The following is a 21,341-nucleotide window of genomic DNA, read 5'->3' as shown; positions in this document are numbered from 1 at the left end:
CATGTGCACAGACTTCACCAGGTGTATCTGCAATTTTATTATGACAAAAAAACAGGTATTATGATTTGTTTTGCTTCTTCCTTCCACTTGTATTGCCAGGTCGCGTGGCCCCTGCTGAAGGCTTAGCTTTTTCCTGGGACCCTGAACTTGGCAGCCTGAGGCCACGGCTATCTGCACCAGGCTCAGGTTTTCCCATCCTGGGCTCCTGAGGAGTCCGCTAGCATTCACGCTCCCTAGCAATACTACACGTCTGCAAGAGGAAAAATGCAGGTTCTGCAAACTGTCACTCCCATGGGATCGTCAGGAGGGGCAGGAGGGCTGCCCGTCCTCCTCATGCTGACGGAGCTGCGCGACCCTCTGTGCCGGCCGCTTTGGAAACCCGGGCTGCAAGGGGACCCCTGCACACCCGCACATGCAGCTGAGCTGTGACAGGTGCTGCCTGATGACATTAATGAGGTGTTGTTCATTTACTCCTCATCAGCCGTTCCCCATCTGGGAAACACTTCCTTTGGCCACTGAAAATATCCATAGTGTTTGCAGGACCATGAGGCAGTGTAGCTGTTCTTACCACCTAGTCAGAGCTCAGTTTTATCATTAAAGGCTAATGTAAGGCCCCACGGACACACTCTGAAGCCAAGCTTAAGAGGAGCTTGCCCTGTCATAGGGCTCAAGAGAGCAGGGGGAGGAAAGTGCACCTAATGACTGAGTGAGGCCAGCGGGTTTGAAGGTAAAAGAACAGGCCTGTCATTTTCCTTTGGAGGATAAGGGAGGAATTTCTAGAATGCTGTAAGACCACAACATGATCAGAAAGTGTCTGTGCAGCCTGTGCTTGGAAGGGTTTTGTCTCCTCTCCACAAAACCCATTCTGGCAAGGTCTCATGGGCCAACAACAGCAAGCAGGTTCATCCTTTCCTCATTTCCCTGGTTGTGTCTCCTCAAGATATATGAAGGCTAGAACTTTGCATGATTCCTAAGAAAGTGGGGCACTCAACAGTACTCTGCCCCCACTCCCTTAGACTGTTTTTTGAGATGTTCATCCTGAATCTTGTTCCTCAAGCATTGTAACTGGCAGGGATGGTGTGCCTTACTCCCTAAGTCCAAACCCCAAAATTCTCTACGGCAAAAATGAGTCTACTAGGACTCAGAGGAGTCCTCCTGATTCATGATTTCACAGAAGGATTTATAATCAGAGTGAAAAATAGGCTTGTCAAAAAAATGCTGAATTTTATTTGAGCATTCTGAGCTTTTCCTCCACTCTTGTGCTAGTTTGGAAAATAATCCAGTAGAAGTACATGTAACTTTGAACATAGATCAGTGGCTCTCCATATAAATCTAGGTAATCAGACATCTACTGATAGTCCAACATTTGATTTAATAGTGACTTCATTAAGTATAGAAGCGCTTTCAACTGAGTAATACAATTTGGACTCAATAAAACACTGGAAAACATACGACCTGTAGGGAATAATCTTACTTTGGCAGGAATGATGTATGAAGCAAAAAACAGAGGACTCTTCTCTCTGTAATTCCTGTGGACTGGCTCCTGAAGTCCTTAATCGGCAGACTTCACATTGATGTCAGCAGGTTTGAATCAGACCAGAAAGTGATATAGACTGTTATGTCTCTGGGCAGAAATCTGAGGGCAGGATCCAAAGCCTATCTTTGACCAAATGAGGCTGGAATGTGGAAAAGTACATGCTGAGGTCAGCAGGAGGAGGTCATCAGCAGTAAGTGAATCTATGGTAGCGTTTTAGTTCCAACCAGGTGTGAACTTCTGAGATAAATCTGCTTGTCCTCACTGTCTTCATGCTGGTGCACATTGTGGAGAGGTCTTGCAGCACCCAGGCTGATTGTTTTCAGATGGAAAAAATGAGCTCAGACTCCTCTGACAGAGGACCAGACTAGAGCTGGTCTAAAGTAAATCCACGCTGAAATGTGCCTACTGTGGTTGCTTAGCCCTCAGCACTGTTTCTGCTCCTATTAGGCTGCTCTAACTGCTAATGTATAAATAACCAAACTTTTTTCTCCACCCTTTGCTTGAAGACACAACTAAGTCACTGAACTCATTAAAAAAAAAAAATCTACTTTCAGTTAACCACTTATAGTGTTTGGAGAAATACTATTAAATTTACCAGTGAAGTTTCTCAGAACAGTTTTTTTGAATGTGTGTGGCAATCTCATTCATTTGCATTAATACAGTTTCTGTTTGTTGGGTCACTATTGCCTGGGCTGCCAGGGCTTGATTTTGCTGTCTGTCTGTAGGAGTCTGGTACCATTTGAGGCACTCTGGGGTGTCTGAGACATCTGCATGCAATAGGCAGATGTGACACTCAATTTAATCCTACCTAATACATTTTCTTTGTAAGGATGGGATTCAGTCATCTCACAGTAGGCATCTAGGGCCTTCAAATTTCTGTAGGATCTCCTGACTTCAGTGGTTCCTTAGCAGGACATGGATCTGCTGTAAGTCCTGTCATTTCTGTCAGCCAGCTGCGGATGCCTCACACAACCTAGGACATCCTCGACAGTGCCGGGCACCTGTGCTTAGGGGAATGGATTGAGCCCTGGTCACTCTGTGGCCAGAGTGATTTTTGAGTGTTGGAAAAGTGTCCAGCACTGAGGGACCTTGACGACAACTTATTTTTGCTCTTATGATAGCATCCGTAATTAATAATAGTGATCAGAATTGAATAATGAGATCGTCTCTGCTTCAACAACGAAGGATAACTCCATCGCTTCAGCCCTACGAAGTCTCTGAAAGGTGTTTCAGGTTTTACATGCAGGGCAACATCATTTCTGGGCTAAAAATGCCAGCAGTAGCCCAGCTATCATATTAGAGAGTTCTGCATGGCCTAAAGGATTTGCTTTATGGGAATCTACTACAGGAAGTGGTGGAGACAATAAACAGTGATTCTATAATGAAAAAAAAAAGAAAAGGTTTTATGCACAGCCCTCTTACATTTATTAAGAAAACCAAAAAAACCCTCTACTCCATCCTGTTTCTTTTGGATAATACCAGAAATCTTGGAGGTAATACATTGATGAAGAAGAAACTTTTGAACAGGTAACAATCCTTTGAATTTACAGACAGTATTAATTAAGAAGTTTGCCAAGCCCCCTGAAGTGATTACATTTTTTGATAATGTCCATGTCATCTATGACTTACTGTGATCAAAAAACAGAGGATGCAATTTTGGTTTTGTTTTGTTTACCTAAAAGAGGAAGCTTATACAAATCAATGCTAAGTTTAAGAATTTTTAATTTCATATATCACCTCAGGGTCCATACTGAAGAGTTTATTGTTTACCATGTCAGGTGATCACAGCCTTCTAATGATCTATATCAACTCAAATCCATAAATAGATAGGAGGATGCCATACTTTCTGTTGCTTGGAAAATGCCACTCTAGAGTAACACCACTGATCCCTGGGAGCTATTCTATTTACATAAGCCACTGCAGGTTAGGGTAGAGACTGGTCCTCTCCTGGCAAAGCACACAGGTATACATAATATATACAGCTCCATAGGTGAGAGCACAATCAAAAGTACCACAGCTTTAATAGTCATCATCTGGTTTCATATCAGCCTGTCTCCAGAACCAACATCYTTACACTAATACAGAAGTTTTAGAAACTCCAGCTGACATAAACAACCATGCCTTGAAAGTAAACACCAGTGATCGACAACTTATGTAGCTATTTTGGGAGGTAAAAAGCTATCTTTTCAGCATTCTCGATACCATCCTCCAGAAAATGTTCAAAGGGCCAAAGGTGTGGATCCTGTCATTCCCCCTTATTTTGGTTCACTCAAATGGCAGCCTCCTTTCCTGGTTCTGACATCTCAAAACACGCTGTAGCTAGGGCTGCCCCTTGAAGATATGCCCTCTCACTGGGAGCAAAGACCTTGGCTGGCGCATATACATGTTGGTCTACTGAAGCCACTGGAGCTAATTGTATAACAAGGCTCTAGCTCACCACAGAGGTGTCTTTTTCTTAAAAGGAAATATTCTATTAAGTATTAAAAGAACAATAAATAGCAAATAAAAAGTCATGATATTACTGATTTAATTCTTTAAATCTTCAGAGAGGTTCTTTAGATGTTTAGAAGCCTGATCGTAAAAGGTTTTTTTATATTTATCAAGGTACAAATATCTGCATTCACCATGCATGCTCAGCCTTTCATGGGAGATGCAGCTTTGGCATTCCTCCTGTTGATCTCAAAACAAATGCTGCTGATTTTAGTGGGAGCACACCTACACCATTACGGTTCATGTCTCTATTGTCCAGCACTTATATGGCCATTTAAAGTCAGAGCAGCGCTGCCCAAGTATGAGTGAATAGAGACTCCCGACCTGTAACCCTTTTGCTCAGTTGTCAATAACTGCTCCATATGTAGGCAATGCTGGATAATAAATTTGTGAGAACCTGAAGAAAAATTATATAAAATGGAATTTCCAGTCCAGCACAATTCAGTGTACTAAGCTATATCTTGGATCAACTTGCTTTTTTCTTCACATGGGAAAACCTACTTTTCTTGGGTTGTTTTGTATTGACTTCACTGGCTGTCATGCCTGCAAGCTACGGTAGTAGGCAGAAACAACCAATTCTTTGTACAGGTTGTGCTTTTGCACTTTAAATAATCAAGGGTGTAGCAGTCATTGCAAAGCTCACTTATCTGCTATTTTGTAGTTGCATCCTGCAGCTGAATTGGACAATTAGGTATTTTTAATCAGTTGTCTTAAAGACCTGTGAGTCTCTAACTCCCATGTTTTTTCCTTTGCAGATGCCACCGTTGTCCACAGCTGCCCTCCAGGACCCATGAGAAGCCATGCTTTCTGTCAGAGTACATGGAGAAATACCCCTTTTATCGCAGCTGTCATCCCAGAGACTCATTCAAGCCCAAGGAAGAATACAGGATGCCACAGATACCCATGGAAGGCATCTCGACTGTGAAGTATGAAAAGAARTGAAAGAGAGTGAGGACTGTGAGCTAGAAAATGTGTGTGTGAGAGATGGGTGATGGAGAGGAGTAAAATCATTGTTTTCACAAGGGGACCCTGAAGAGAACAATGCCAGGGTTGTACAGACACTCGTGAGGGCTCCACGAAAGAAGTGATGAAGGACAACAGAGTCTGAGGCCAGTTGTTATAGTGGAGGCAAGCAGTTATTTTTCTTTTGCTTCCTGGAGATGGAGGTGTGGTCTGCCCAGAGAACACATGGGCCATGGGAGCACATCATGGTCTTGGCATTAATTCACTTCCTGCTTTGGGAAGGCTTCTGTGAAATCAATAGAAATGTTGACTGAGAAAATATGGATGATATTGGAAGGGTTTTTTGTTGATGTTCTGTGTTTTGTACGGCACTGTGTGCAGTGTGACCCGAGTGACTGATTTCCAAGGAAATGTGAGTATGGTAAACTGTGTTGACTGGAAAGGGAGTGTGAGTGCGCCCCACAAGGGAGTCACTGCCCAGTGCTGAGCTATTTTTGCTTTTCAGCTACATTGCTGCTCAGACTGTTAATATTCAAAATAAATCCTCACACTTGCATTGTGCCCTTTTCACTGATGGAATTAACTGCTGAGCCTGTTCCCTGCTGCTGGTAAGGGGATGTGCCAAGCACTTGACAACAGGAAAAACTCATGAGAAAAAGGCTTGGATTCTGCAATTTGAATCTGAGACCTTTGCTCAAACGAAGGTTGCTGCCTGATCTTCATTTACTTCCTCTGTCATCCCAGGCAGAGTCATGAACAACCCCACTCCTGCCTTTGCTACAGCTAGTTAGAGATCCAGGAGATATCAGTGGCTTTAGTGAGTGTCAGTGGACTAGTAAGTCTTAGTATTCAGACCATCCACAAATACTCATCCTAGTCTTGACATGGAGGCACTACCACCTGCTTCCCCTCCCAATGCCTTCTTAAGAATTGTCAGTCTAACTCACAAATGTTGCTGAAATGCCTAACTTCTATTTACATTTGGGATGCCTCTGCCTATGCAGGAGATTTCAGCAACTACTGCAAGGCCCAGGGGTATTCAAAGAGACTTTCATAGACTTGTTTTCTACATATGTCTTCTATCTCCTGCATGAGCTGAAGTAGCCACAAAGATATCTGTCTTTGTGTCTGCCTATGACCGACTCCTGGGCTCATTGGCATGATCTTCAGGAAAGTGAGGATGGGCAGCAACCATGAGAGGTCTATCAAAAAGTCCTTAGAAATTTCCTGTTCAAACAGCAAAACTATCCTTGCTCAGACAAGGCTAATGATGCTCATAGTAACTACTACTCCTGGAGTGTTGTACAGCTTCCAAAAATTAAACTGGCAGAAAAGCATAGAAACTGCTTACATTTGCTTCTTCAAAGCATATGCTCCATCTATTCTTAACACTTACCTACACTTATGAGAGGAGAAAGTATCAAACTTGAAAAGCTAGCCAACAAATTGCAAGTCTCACTGTCCTTTCCAAGGAACTATGGTTAGAAAAAACATGCAATGTGAAAGTGCCAAGGCCCAGTGGAAAAGTGYCATCACCCACTAAAGAGGGCTAAAAGCTCTCCTTCTGTGTAATTAAACTCTCCTCAGACCAAATGACTTGACTGAACGAGTAAGAAAGAATAACTGCGGTGACTGTGAGGTCAGCAAATACTGAGTGGTCACCAGTCCTCTGTAACAGCCCTCTGCAGAATGTCAGGTGTCATATTGCAGCAACAAACCTGCTTGATGAAGTCCAGGAGATACAGGCATGACCRTTTTTCATGGTGTCTTGGATGCAGGTTGCACTGATTTACCAGCAGATCAGTTTATCCTCCATCATTGCCAAAGCAAGTTCTGCTGTATTGCAATGGCCAGAGTATGAGAAGGTACTCCCACTGCAAGAAAATCCTTGGACACACTGGTGAGGAATTGCCTGGCTGTGATGTGTCACATGTCTCTGGCTCTACTGTTTCAAATACGGGATTGTGCAGTATACTGTCAGTCTTGGGAAGAGCCCTCTCTGCTGCTGAGTCCTTCTTGCTACTGAGGATGCTGCATGCCTGTTGTATTCCTGCTTGCCTTTTCCCAGCCCCCCCTTGAAAACTACATGTTGTTATTAGGCAAAGCTATACTTTGCTGAAAAAAGGGTGCCAAGTGGCTAAGACGTGTGAGACTTCTTGACGCTCCTTTTTTTTTAAACTTCTTTATCTCTGTTTTTTACCCCTCTACCCAATACTTTGCAACATTAATGTTCCTCCCTTCTGCTTCACACACAGGAGTTTGAAAGCCTTGTTTATTTGCTAAAACACACATGTAATACACTAAAGTCAAAGGCCTGAGTCTTTTGCCCACCCACCATCACTCCAGGTGCAAGGTGTCATGTTAATATTGGAATAGCTGATGGTTTCTCGTGGCCAGTTGCCAGTGCTGCAAATAGATCAGCATGCTGGGGGAAAAGCACTCTGACATTAGAGACTGAACCTGCTGGTGCCGGGTAGCTGACTCTCTGCCCTGTGCCAAGGGATCTGGGAAGTGAAATAGGTTCAAGTTAGTGAATCTTGCATGGTGATATTATTTTCTTCTCCATCTTGTTTTGTTGGAATTAAATAACACTACTTAACTATTTTACTATCTTAAAATAGCTCTTTTACAGTGCTATATGAGAAGAAGTTGACTTTCTGGCTGCATTCATGTTTCTTTCCTCATGTAGTGTTGTGCTGTAAAACTGTTTTGTTGGTATCTCCCCATCCTTGGCTGAGTTGCTCTACATTGCATTGTCTAGGAAGCCTATTGTTCCCTCTCTCATATGTTTTCCATACATTATAAAAAACGTGCTATTGGACTTTTAAAAGGAGTTATGTCCCCTGGTGTAACTTCACTGTAGAACAGAGATAGCTTTGTGTGGAGAGAAGGGAGAACCTGGCCTGCCTGAGGTTGTACAGAACTGTGTAAGTCCCTTTTTCAAAAGCAAAAGGCTTGTGTGTTTCAATAACCGTTTGTATCCTATCCAAACTTTCCTAGGCTGTGGAGGTAAGGGAAAGTGTTTTTTATTTGTGCGTCCAGGAAAAGGAACATAGTTTTGTCTTTCAGATAAAAGACATATTGACATTATTGTTTGCAGGAGAGATTACGTAGCTCATGAAGTGTTCCCACYGAAATTCAAATCACCTGAAAAGACTGTCAAGAGTGATGAGAGTATGGATTTGACCTCCACTTATAGACAAGATTATAACCCCTACCCTATCTGTCAAGTACCTCCATGTCTCCCCCGTGAGAACAAAYATACCTACAATGACAAAGTGGACACATGGACCACTTACAAAGGTACGTGCCCTTGCAGCTTTTTGGGGGTTTCACTGGTAGCATCACTTTCAAAGACGACAGATTAAAAAAGTGTGTGGTTATTATGCTTTCTGTGTATGTACACCAGATCATGAAGTGTGGGACCAGTTTTGTGCATGCTGCAGAGTTAATCTGTGGGTGTGCAAGAGACATACCTGGGAGTTATGGACATCCAGAAGTACCAGGCTCTACCCYTGGGAAAAACAGATGAGCTCTGGACCTAATTGTGCCCTTATTTCTCAGTAGCAGTAGTTTGTTGTAGGTGATTTGGCTTTGTGGGGACTATGTTCCTTCATCTCTATCAACGCTACTTCTCTTTTCAATGCACGGGGACAAACCTTGCAGTCATACAGTCACAGTAAGAGTACTAGTTTTGGTAGTTAGTCGTAAGTAGAAAATCAGAGGATCTTACCTAACTTTTTTACATTGCTTCGAGCTAGATAATGTTGTTAAGCAGATAGCTAGCATTTGTGTATTATTTGAAATCATTTTTAATCCTTTATTTACATTATGCTGTGCAAATATAAAAGCTTATGATGCAGTGCTGGCATTGAGATTTATCCCAATGTACAGAAACAGTTTCTTCTTTAAACTCAGAATAATAAAGGAAGGAAGGAAATAAAAGCTGTCTGAATGTAGTGTTAAGATTACCCAGCTGAAAAGACTGAAAGACAGCAGTACAGCTGCATGTTTGCAATGGCATAAGCTGGAATTTTTACATTAAGAGTACAGGAAACACTGTCCATTTAGAATGACTTGAGTTGTGAAGACTGTGACCCTCAGGTGCAAACTACTCTCATTTACGCAAATTTGAACACTTTGTTTTGCATGGGCTATGTCACCAGATGGTGTTCATTGGAACAGCTTCCCTGAAGCCAATAAAGAAAAACTGCTTTGYACAGGCAGAGGATCTTCTGCCTTTAGATATGCTCAAGTTCTCTCTATCTGAACCAGATGCACATCTTGTCTTTTGTCAGTGTTTAGGTCAGCATTTTAACTGTTACTCAAGAGTTCTAATAAAACATATCACAACCACATTCGGTTATAATTTGTAGTATTTTTCAAAATGCTGCAAATGGAAATCTCCATACAAAACTCCTCAAAGATCAAGTTCCATATTGAGTTAATTTGTCTTTAAAGGCCCAGGTTCAAGTGTAAGTTTTCAATGTACTCCTCTCTAGGCATTGCTAGATTTTACTGATCATCATTCAAAGTGTGCAATTTTATAACACACTATTCAATCAATTAAGCATAATTCAAATATTTAAGCAGCATATAAAAGAGTGCTGCTTTGGCATTAAATTACCTCTCCTACTCTATGGTTAGACTCCTTTCTACTACACACACCATGTCCCAAATTACACCGTAGGTTTAAGATGATGCTATTGCATACCACAATTAATGTCAGAAGACCTGGCAACCTGATTTTTTTTTATCAAAAGAATTGAGGTTTCAAAATCCTAATCTCCCAGCTACACTTAGCTGCTTTTACCCATCTGCAGGTATGTAATCTAATTTTAGTGCTGTCTTGCTTGGTTATAGTGAAATGTGCCTAACCCTCCAATAACATATGGTTCGTATCCTCTGTTCCCTTCTGCACCCCCTAATGTTTCCAAGATTGTGCTACATGGGAAACTATTAATATCTATGGAGAAGAATTAGAGTTACAATAAAATTGAAATGTATTTTGAAGGGATAGAAGCACTGCTGGCTTGCACTAAGTAAAATAAATTCATAATACCTATGAGGTCTCCAAATCTGTGGAGCTGGTAAATTTTTAAAATCGAAGACAGATGGACTTTCTTGTCATATTTTGAATATTTTGCAAAAGCTGTGGTTATGTCCAAAATGCACAGACTAGTTTACCAGCAAGGACAGTGGGAAACCTAACATGTTTTTGATAACTCCTGGTTGGCATCTAAAATGCCAGRTCTCTGAACCAATCCTTGCTTGGAGATGGACTGAGTCTCATTAGTTTCTTTTTAACATGCTTTATTAATAGATCCCCTGTAATGACACATCTCCGTGCATGCTCCTAGATCACCTTGCTGGACCATCTCTCCAGGAAAATGATGTACCCTATCAGAAAATTGGTTCAGGGCCTAGGCATGAGGTCAGGATCTCACCAGCTCAGCAGCGCCTGGGCAGCTCCCACTCCCTATAGCAGAAATGTGTGCACCTAGGGGAGTTAAACGTCCTTGGGAATAGCACAGTATGTGGCCTGAGGGTTTCAGTGGCAAGAATAGCAACAAGCGAATATCTACACAAGTGTATGAATATCTACACAAGGGTGTGATGAGCCAGCTGAGAGCTCAGTGAGTCAACTGAGCTTATGGGTAAGGATTAAGGGGCAGAGCAATATGGGTGACATTGTTGGGGGTGTTTGCTATAGGCCACAGAGTCAGGAACAAGAAGTAGATGAGGACTTCTACAGACAGCTAGGAGTAGCCTCATGTTTGCAGGCCCTGGTCCTCATGGGAGACTTTAACCWTTCCGATATCTGCTGGAGGGACAACATAGCAAGGCACAAGTAATCCATGAGGTTCCTGGAGAGCATCAGTGACAACTTTCTCATACAAGAGATAGAAGAGCCATTGAGGAAAGGACCGCATGCTTATGAACAAGAAAGAACTGGTTCGGGGTGTGAAAGTTGGGACAGCACTGGCTACTGAGACCATGAGATGGTGGAGCTCAGGTTCCTGAGAGGAGGGAGCAGGGCAAAAATTAGGATAACAACACTGGACTTCAGGAGAGCAAACTTTGGCCTGTTCAGACTTAAAAGAATCCCATGGGATACAGCCATGGAAAAAAAGATGGGTACAGGAAAGCTGGTTAATATTCAAGGATCACCTCCTCCAAGCTCAAGAATGGTCCTTCCCAAAGATCCTGAGACCTGTATGGATAAACAAGGAGCTCCTGGCAAAACTCAAACATAAAAATGAATAGGTAACCTGAGAGGAATATAGGAACATTGTCAGAGTATGCAGGGATGTGACAAGGAAGGCTAAGGCCCATTTGGAATTAAACCTGGCAAGGGATGTCAAGGACAACARGAAGGGCTTCTTTAAATACATCAGCAACAAAAGGAAGACTACGGAGAACGTGAGCCTGCTACTGAATGGGGTGGGTGTCCTGGTGACCAAGGATACAGAGAAGGCAGAGATACTGAATGCCTTCTTTGCTTTAGTCTTTACTGCTAAGACCAGTCCTCATGTTGGCTGGGTGCTGGAGACGAGGGAGAAAGTCTGGAGAAAGGAAGACTTTCCCTTGGTGGAGGAGGATCAGGTTAGGGAACACTTAAGCAAACTGGACATCCACAAGTCCATGGGCCCTGATGGGATGCACCCATGAGTGCTGCAGGAGCAGACCAATGTCATTGTAAGGCCACTCAATCRTCTTTGAAAGGTCRTGGAGATCAGGAGAGGTGCCTGAGAACTGGAAGAAAGCCAGTGTCACTGCAGCCTTCAAAAAGGGCAAGAAGGAGGACCCAGGCAACTACAGGCCAGTCAGCGTCACCTGCATCCCTGGAAAGGTGATGGAGCAGCTCATCCTGGAGGCCATCTCCAAGCACATGAATGATAAGAAGGTGATCAGGAGTAGTCAGCGTGGATTCAGAAACGGGAAATCATGCCTCACCAACCTGGTTGATAGCCTTCTATGATGGAAAGACTGGCTGGATAGAAGAGGGGAGAGCAGTGGGTGTTGTTTAACCCTAACTCTAGGAAGGCTTTTGACACTGTCTCCCATAACATCCTCATAGACAAGCTCAGGAAGTGCAGGGTAGATGAGCAGACAGTGAGGTGGATTGAAAACTGGCTATACTGTCAGGCTCAGAGGGTTGTGATCAGTGGCATGAAGTCTAGTTGGAGGCCTGTAGCTAGCAGTGTCCCCCAGGGTCCAATACTGGGTCCAGTACTGTTCAGCTTATTCATTACTAACCTGGATGAAGGGACAGAGCGCACCCTCAGCAAATTGGCTGATGATACAAAACTGGGAGGAGTGGCCGCTACAGCAAAGGGCTGTGCTGTCACCGAGAGGGACCTCAACAGGCTGGAGAGGCGGGCAGAGAGGAAGCTCATGAAGTTCAACAAAGGCAAGTGCAGGGTCCTGCCCCTGGGGAGGAATAACCCCCGGCACCAGGACAGGCTGGGGGTTGACCTGCTGGAGAGCAGCTCTGCCGAGAAGCACCTGGGAGTGCTGGTGGATACCAAGTTAAGCATGAGGCAGCAATATGGCCTTGTGGCCAAGAAGGCCAATGGTATGCTGGGGTGCATCAGGAAGAGTGTTGCCAGCAGGTTGAGGGAGGTGATCCTGCCCCTCTCCTCAGCCCTGGTGAGGCCACATCTGGAGTACTGCGTCCAGTTCTGGGCTCCCCAGTACAAGAGGGATGTGGCACTACTGGAGCAGGTGCAGTGAAGGGCTACAAAGATGGTTAGGGGACTGGAGCATCTCTCTTATGAGGAAAGGCTGAGAGAGCTGGGCCTGTTTAGCCTGGAGAAGAGAAGACTGAGGGGGGATCTTATCAATGTGTACAAGTATCTGAAGGGAGGGTGTYGAGAGGATGGAGCCAGACTCTTTTCAGTGGTGCCCAGCAACAGGATGTGAGGCAATGGGCACAAACTGAAACAGAGGAAGTTTTGTCTGAATCTAAGACAAAAGTTTTTTGCCATGAGGGTGAATGCTCACTGGAACAGGTTGCCCAGAGAGGTTATGGAGTCTTCATCCTTGGAGATATTCAGGAGCCGCCTGTACATGATCCTGGTCAACGTGCTCTATGTGACCCTGTTTGAGCAGGGGGGTTGGACTAGATGATCTCCAGAGGGCCCTTCCATCCCAGCTATTCTGTGGTTTTGTACACATGCCTGTCCATGATCTTGGCTAACTAAACCAATCATCGGTCTGAAGGCAGCACTCTGTCCAAGTGCACGTATCCACAAGAGGCAGTCCTTCTGCTTGTGCAGCATCAAAGTCTTGGCCCCAACAGTGCTGGAAGAGTTTCCATTGACTTCAGTGGGGTAAGGATTTTAGACATAGCACACAGAACCCCTCCCAGGCTTGCAGGCCTCTTCTTTCTTATTGCCACCTTGCAAAGGAGTCCTTGGCTGTGTGGGCTCATCTTGGCTGCTACTTTGTGCCAAGGCAAAGGGACTTGATCTAAACCAGAAGGATTTTAAATGGACACCTAATTGGGGGAAAAAAATGACATTTTTATTTGTCAACTTCACATTCTAATGGACACATCCTATGTATAATTGTGTTTGTGCAGTACTATAGCCACAGCCATTCAACAAGAATAACACTGTTTGGATTGGAGAGTTCAAATATCCTGATACCTAATTGCATCATTTACTCTCTAGTACTTTGAAATCCAGACTTCCTTCCTGTGCAGAGTCAGCTGGAAGCTTATTTGCCTCATGACTCCCAATGTGGTTGAAAGGAGGGAAAAGGAAAAAAAAAGACTTGGGTTAGCTCCAAGACTGTTTCATTTCAACTTCCTACTAGTAACCATAATGGTCTCCAGGGGGAAGTTGCACAAGATTACTGGGAAGTAAAAAAAGTTGGGCTTGTGGCTGCAGCACTGGTCTGAGAGTTAGGCAGCTTTGCCATAGACTTCTAGTGTGACTGAGTGCAAATCTTTTAACTCTCATCACCTCCTTTCCTGCGCTACCGTACAGAGAAAGGAGGATGTGAATGTTTTGAAAATGCTTCTCAGAGTTTTCTTAGTTGTGAATTTAGATAGTAAGATTTCTGGAGCAGGAACCATCTGTGATGTAAACAATGCTTCAGGTCGGCAGGCTCTGTCATAATGTTATTAATAATGAAGAATTGCACGCAGAGTTAAAAGCTTTCTCTGGGTTCCTGCTTGTGCTGGTAGCAGGAGTATGGCAGAGAGCAAAGCCAAGAGCAGAGGAAATGTCACAGCACAGGTTGCTGTCACTCAGATGAACTGCAAAATACTGAACTCAGCCAATGGCTGGCAGCAACCCATCTTTACAGCCAAGAAAGCAGGTCATCATCATATGAGAAGGTACAAAGAGGAAGGGCTACCCTGCAGCTCTGTCTTTAGGGGTGGAACAGCAGACAGATAATTTTACTTAGTCATAGCTACCTACAAAAATCTTATTTGCCAGATGTCAAATGTGTAACTGATCTCCCCACATTGCATTTCACCATYTCTGTAGGTAGCAAGTGAGTGCAGAACTTTTTTTCATGACATTTGATGTCTTTTTGTTATAGATGCTAAGCTTTCCTGGGGTTAGCACTCTCTTGCAGAACATTTTTTCTACAGTGTGTCTTTCAGTAGGATACCAACAGGATTTGGCAACCATAGCAACACCAACAAATATTTAAGGAGCCAGTGTAATAATCAGAACATAACATGTTTTATGCCTAAACTCACCAAAGAACCTATGCTTCAACTGAGCTCTCAGATAGGATTCCTCTTATGTTTCAGGTGACTATGTGCTATGGAATGAACCAAAGAGAGAGATGATCAGACCGGATGATACTTATCACCCATCAGAAGAAAAGTTTGATTACAGAACCAGTGTCCAGGATGACTATCTCTACAGGGAGCCAGTTGCCACTAAAAGCCGCAAACCTGTGAATCTGGCCCAGAAAAGCAAGGATCCCTTTGAGACTATAACAAATTATAAAGTGGATTATGTGCTACATCCTCTGGAGAAACCCTACGTCCATAAATATGAGAAATACAAGGCCAGTGAGGTCCCATTTGATGGCCTCACTACCCACAAAATATCTTACAAGGGGCTGGCTGGTCAGCCAGCCAAGCTGGCAAAACCATACCAGGCAAAGCCTCATCATGATCTTCCATTTTCCTCTACAACAGAGTTTCAGGAAAAATACCAAACTTGGCCACTGCCTCCATTATTCACCATAAAACCTGCTGTATACGTTCCTCCTGTGGAGAAAATGGACCTCCACACCACTACTCAGTTACATTACACGCATCCAAATGGCCAGCCAGCCAGGATGTGTCGGTCTTTGGTCCAGTTTAAAAAAAGTACTGAACCATTTACCAGCTCTTCTACAGTGAAGGAAGACTATAAGCCCTGGCAGTGCAAGCGAACAAAACCTATCATTCCTGCTCCCGACCTGACTTGCCCAGCAGAGCCGACAGACTACTCAACCACCTTTCAGACCCACTACACACCTCATCCACTCTCCATCACCAAGAGCTGCAAGCCTCGCTGGCCAGGCCTCAGGCCTTGGACTCCCCTAGAGGCGAAAACCACCTACACTACCAGTTACACACCAAAGGGCACTGCTAGATGCCTGGCTTCGTACAAAGAGCCACCAGGTTTTGTGTTTAAGGGAACTGATGAAATTGGTCACAAATTCTTTCTACCTGTTTTCAAGGGTGAATGCTCAGCGGATAGACATTGAAGAAAAAAGACAGTGGAAGCAGCCTTCTTGGGAAGGGATTCAAACCGCAGCGCCTCAGTGAGCTATGAATGATAGCTTGATTTTGTTTGTAATCTCCTTTAAAAATTTGTTTGTAATCTCCTTTAAAAATAATAATTCATTTTATAATTAGAAGGATCTTAAAAATAATCTCCACTCCAGGTGCTGGCTTCTTCTGGATCAGTTGTAAATAAAAAGCATAACACCAAAAAAGAAAACACATTCATTGTTTGGTTATCTGTATTTGTTTTTCTTTTTCCCACCTAACTCCTGCTCTTTAATTGAGATATCTCCTTCTGAGATACTGAGACAGAGATCTAGTGGCATACATTATTATTAGCCATATCAGGAATTCATACTACTTCCATGAAGACAATTTTATAACAGCCTGGTTAGATGAATTGCATGCCGTGAAATTGTAGGTAAAAGTAACACTTGCAAAACGAAGTCTGAGAGCTGGCCTTATTAGACCCTTCCATCAGACATGTACAAAACGTACAAATTATTGTCTAAAGACTATTCTGGATCGCACCTTCATTAATTATGCCCCTTTGCTGCCCAGAGCTAGGATATCAGATGTGAAGCTGTCACTCTAAACATGCCATCTTGGGCTGACAACTCACATCGCAGACAGGCTCAGTCTTTCGATGGGAAACCTTTGAGGAAAGGTTCCTCACTGCAGGATGCAGTGAGAGTACCAGAAATGTCGTGGGATTAAAGCTGTCATGTGTTGCAAAAGTTCAGCCAGCAGCTGGAGTTGTATTATCTTTTGGATAAGGGTCAATATTAAGTTCCTGATAAGAGCTGTTAATTTCTGCATCCAGGGTGCTTTTCTGCAGGCTTAGAAGTGTTATGTTAGCTCTGTTATACTTGTGAGCTTCTTAAGTGCATTCTGTTTTCTTAAATCTACCTTAATCATGATGTGTCAGCTGTGGCTGTATTCTGAGTTTTTAGGTCAAGTGCTGGATACAGCTGTTGGGTTTGGGGAAAAAGGTGATGTTTCCCACTCAAAGTGTCTGCATTTAAAGAACAGGTGGAATTCAGTCTTCTGTGTAAATGCATTTCAATATGTTTGAAATGCTTTGAAACCCTTTGGGATGGAAGTCTTCCATAAACGTTCACAAGCTAAAGCCAAACAAATTCTATCCAGAAATGTGAATGTTTAACCCTGAGGGCAGGTAACCACTGGAACAATGTTCCTAGGGACTCAGTGGTTCTGCATCACTTGAAGTCTTTAAATCAGCTCTAGAGGCCTCTTTTAAACATATGCTCCAGTTCAACCAAAAATTATGGGCTTGCAGCAGGAACAACTGGGCAAATCTCTACAGGTTATGCTATACAAAACTGCCAAACTAGATAATCACTAATGGCTCCACACAGCCTTCAGGAAATCAGGAATCTAGAAAATATCTGCTCAACTGTAGTGAGGCAATGACATATGATATGTTCYGTATTTGTATCTTGAGTCTTTATGCCTTTAACATCAAATTTTGACAGAAGAATATGTTTCATTCCACATTTCTTTTCATTCAGTATTTTTCCTGATTGTATTTATTAGCCTGTAATTCTGTCAGTTCTGCAGTAGAGTTTATACGCAAGAAGCCACCAGGGCTTGTGATTAGGAAAAGGGATTGTTCTTTTATGCATTAAGGCTCCTTGACTGTTCTTTCAACTCTCTGATGTGAGACTGGCAGTGAAAGCAGAGCTGGGAGAGTCTAGGGTGTAAATCTTTATTACAGTTTTTTTTGGTTGGTGGAAACCATTCTTATCAATATGTTGTTTAAAATAGTATACTACGTTAGTGAGCATGAGCAATTGCTGGATTCTGAAGTTTAGTAACAGAAGTCCTGATTCTGCAAACAGGGCACCAGCTTCTGCTCACAGCAGCATCTTATCAAGTAGATGTGACTGACTTGATTCAAAGCCTTTCATGGCATAAAACCACACGTTTTCTTCTTGTCTTGTACCTAAGGTCTATAAAAACTTGTTAAAACCAATGTATGATAACACTAAGGAACAAAACCTCTCTGAAATGCCTGTACACCAATGCATGCAGCATGGGAAATAAACAGGAAGAATTAGAAATCTGTGTGCAGTTGCAGGGCCCTGATCTCATTGCAGTTACAGAGACATGGTGGGATAGCTCGCATGACTGGAGTGCTGTCATGGATGGCTACGTGCTTTTTAGGAAAGACAGGCCAGGAAAGCGAGGTGGTGGAGTTGCTCTTTATGTGAGAGAGCAACTGGAATGTATTGAGCTGTGCCTAGGGGTGGATGAAGAGCGAGTCGAGAGCTTATGGGTAAGGATCAAAGGGCAGGCTAGCATGGGTGACACTGTTGTGGGTGTTTACTACAGGCCACCTGATCAGGATGAGGAAGKCGATGAGGCCTTCTACAGACAGCTGGAAGTAGCCTCACGATCCCAGGCCCTGGTTCTCATGGGGGACTTCAACCACCCTGATGTCTGCTGGAAAGACAACACAGCTAGGCACAAACAGTCCCGGAGGTTCCTGCAGAGCATTGGTGACAACTTCTTGACACAGGTGGTGGAGGAGCCAACAAGCAGAGGTGTGCTGCTGGACCTCGTACTAACAAATAAAGAAGGAGTGGTTGAAGATGTGAAGGTTGGGGGCTGCCTTGGCTGCAGTGACCATGAGATGGTGGAGTTCAGGATCCTGCGAGGAGGCAGCAAGGCACCAAGTAGGATCGCAACCCTAGACTTCAGGAGAGCAAACTTTGGCTGCTTCAGGGACCTACTTGGAGGAATCCCATGGGTGAGGGCCCTAGAAGGAAGGAGTGTTCAAGAGAGCTGGTTAATATTCAAACATCACTTCCTCCAAGCTCAAGATTGGAGCATCCCTGTGAATAAGAAGTCAAGCAAAGGGGCAGGAGACCTGCATGGATGAGCAAGGAGCTCCTGGCAAATTTCAAACAGAAGAAGGAAGTGTACAGAAGGTGGAAAGTGGGACTGATCATTTGGGAGGAATATAGGAAYGTTGTCAGAGTATGCAGGGATGTGACAAGGAAGGCTAAGGCCCATTTGGAATTAAACCTGGCAAGGGATGTCAAGGACAACAGGAAGGGCTTCTTTAAATACATCAGCAACAAAAGGAAGACTACGGAGAACGTGAGCCTGCTACTGAATGGGGTGGGTGTCCTGGTGACCAAGGATACAGAGAAGGCAGAGATACTGAATGCCTTCTTTGCTTTAGTCTTTACTGCTAAGACCAGTCCTCATGTTGGCTGGGTGCTGGAGACGAGGGAGAAAGTCTGGAGAAAGGAAGACTTTCCCTTGGTGGAGGAGGATCAGGTTAGGGAACACTTAAGCAAACTGGACATCCACAAGTCCATGGGCCCTGATGGGATGCACCCATGAGTGCTGCAGGAGCAGACCAATGTCATTGTAAGGCCACTCAATCRTCTTTGAAAGGTCRTGGAGATCAGGAGAGGTGCCTGAGAACTGGAAGAAAGCCAGTGTCACTGCAGCCTTCAAAAAGGGCAAGAAGGAGGACCCAGGCAACTACAGGCCAGTCAGCGTCACCTGCATCCCTGGAAAGGTGATGGAGCAGCTCATCCTGGAGGCCATCTCCAAGCACATGAATGATAAGAAGGTGATCAGGAGTAGTCAGCGTGGATTCAGAAACGGGAAATCATGCCTCACCAACCTGGTTGATAGCCTTCTATGATGGAAAGACTGGCTGGATAGAAGAGGGGAGAGCAGTGGGTGTTGTTTAACCCTAACTCTAGGAAGGCTTTTGACACTGTCTCCCATAACATCCTCATAGACAAGCTCAGGAAGTGCAGGGTAGATGAGCAGACAGTGAGGTGGATTGAAAACTGGCTATACTGTCAGGCTCAGAGGGTTGTGATCAGTGGCATGAAGTCTAGTTGGAGGCCTGTAGCTAGCAGTGTCCCCCAGGGTCCAATACTGGGTCCAGTACTGTTCAGCTTATTCATTACTAACCTGGATGAAGGGACAGAGCGCACCCTCAGCAAATTGGCTGATGATACAAAACTGGGAGGAGTGGCCGCTACAGCAAAGGGCTGTGCTGTCACYGAGAGGGAYCTCAACAGGCTGGAGAGGCGGGCAGAGAGGAAGCTCATGAAGTTCAACAAAGGCAAGTGCAGGGTCCTGCACCTGGGGAGGAATAACCCCCGGCACCAGGACAGGTTGGGGGTTGACCTGCTGGAGAGCAGCTCTGCCGAGAAGGACCTGGGAGTGCTGGTGGACACCAAGTTGACCATGAGGCAGCAATGTGCCCTTGTGGCCAAGAAGGCCAATGGTCTCCTGGGGTGCATGAAGAAGAGTGTTGCCAGCAGGTTGAGGGAGGTGATTCTCCCCCTCTACTCAGCCCTGGTGAGGCCACATCTGGAGTACTGTGTCCAGTTCTGGGCTCCCCAGTACAAGAGGGATGTGGCACTACTGGAGCARGTGCAGYGAAGGGCTACAAAGATGRTTAGGGGACTGGAGCATCTCTCTTATGAGGAAAGGCTGAGAGAGCTGGGCCTGTTTAGCCTGGAGAAGAGAAGACTGAGGGGGGATCTTATCAATGTGTACAAGTATCTGAAGGGAGRGWGTYGAGAGGATGGGACCAGACTCTTTTCAGTGGTGCCCAGCGACAGGATGCGAGGCAACGGGCACAAACTGAAACACAGACAGTTTCATCTGAACATGATGAAAACTTCTTTACTGTGAGGGTGACAGAGCACTGGAACAGGTTGTCCAGAGAGGCTGTGGAGTCTCCTTCGCTGGAGATATGCAGAATCTGCCTGGACGCAATCCTGTGCAATGTGCTCTAGGTGATCTTCCTTGAGCAGTGGGGTTGGACTAGATGATCTCCAGAGGTCCCTTCCAACCTCAACCATTCTGTGATTCTGTGGTTCTGTGAAAATTATTTCACATGAATGACTAAGGATGTGGTTCCACAAAAATTTAAGCTGCTGAAAACCTGGGCTGCTGCAGCTTCACCTTTCTTTCCAACCCCAGTTGCGTTTCCCCCATTCTCATTCTTTCTAGTGCATTAGCGCTTGTCTAACTGCATGGTGGAATAGATCAAGGAGCTGATTTGGCTGAAAGAAAATTGTTGTTTCAGTAAGGTAAAAACTCATCAACATCAGTTCCCTGAACTGGTGCACCACGCAGTGACACAAACATCAACACTGATGCAGGAGGTGGTGGGGAAAAAGCAGGGCGCAGACTCTGGCRGTCTAGTCTTAGCCCTGAGCTAAGTGGATTGGCATTCCCCCTGCAAGCTCCTCATTCGATCTCCCCAGATGTGGTGTTGCTCTGAAGCAGGGGCTCTGTGTGCTACCTGGCCTTCCGTGGGGCAGGGGTTGGCCCAGCTGTGTCCCTCTGGACTCCTCCTTTTCTCTGGAGTGGGAAGCGACCGCAGTGTTAGTCTGAGTGTGAGGGGAGAGGGCTGCACTTCTCCCATCTCTGCAGTTTGATTTTGATTAAAATGAGCAGTGTCCTTATAAAATCAGGATAAGAGAAAACTGTAATTTGGGGGAGATTTTAGGAGCTTAATGCAGAAAATAAAGATGGGCTGTACCATATTACACAGGATTTGGTCTCTGTTTTCATGCAGAGTGAGATTATGAATGA

General features: G+C 44.4%; 1 protein-coding gene across 5 annotated transcripts in view; it reads left to right on the top strand.

Annotated features, from left to right (window-relative positions):
• SAXO1 (stabilizer of axonemal microtubules 1) overlaps positions 1-17,762 on the top strand; it is a 39,826-nt gene extending 22,064 nt beyond the window's left edge. Inside the window, exons 2-5 of one of the 5 annotated variants that reach the window (XM_026073512.1) lie at positions 4,783-4,953; positions 6,769-6,890; positions 8,091-8,293; positions 14,766-17,760. In XM_026073512.1, the coding sequence (XP_025929297.1) occupies positions 4,828-4,953; positions 6,769-6,890; positions 8,091-8,293; positions 14,766-15,718 (1,404 nt within the window). In that variant the 5' untranslated portion in view covers positions 4,783-4,827 and the 3' untranslated portion in view covers positions 15,719-17,760. Of the gene's footprint in view, positions 1-4,782; positions 5,403-6,768; positions 6,891-8,090; positions 8,294-14,765 lie in introns of those variants that run through there. The other 4 variants (XM_026073515.1, XM_026073513.1, XM_026073516.1 and 1 more) reach the window with 4 other exon arrangements.
• The last annotated feature ends 3,579 nt before the right edge of the window (positions 17,763-21,341 follow it).

This window comes from Apteryx rowi, unplaced genomic scaffold (genome assembly GCF_003343035.1).
Source record: "Apteryx rowi isolate R43461 unplaced genomic scaffold, aptRow1 scaffold_37, whole genome shotgun sequence".
Classification (NCBI taxonomy): Eukaryota; Metazoa; Chordata; class Aves; order Apterygiformes; family Apterygidae; genus Apteryx; species Apteryx rowi.
This window is presented reverse-complemented; position numbering and strand designations above follow the sequence as displayed.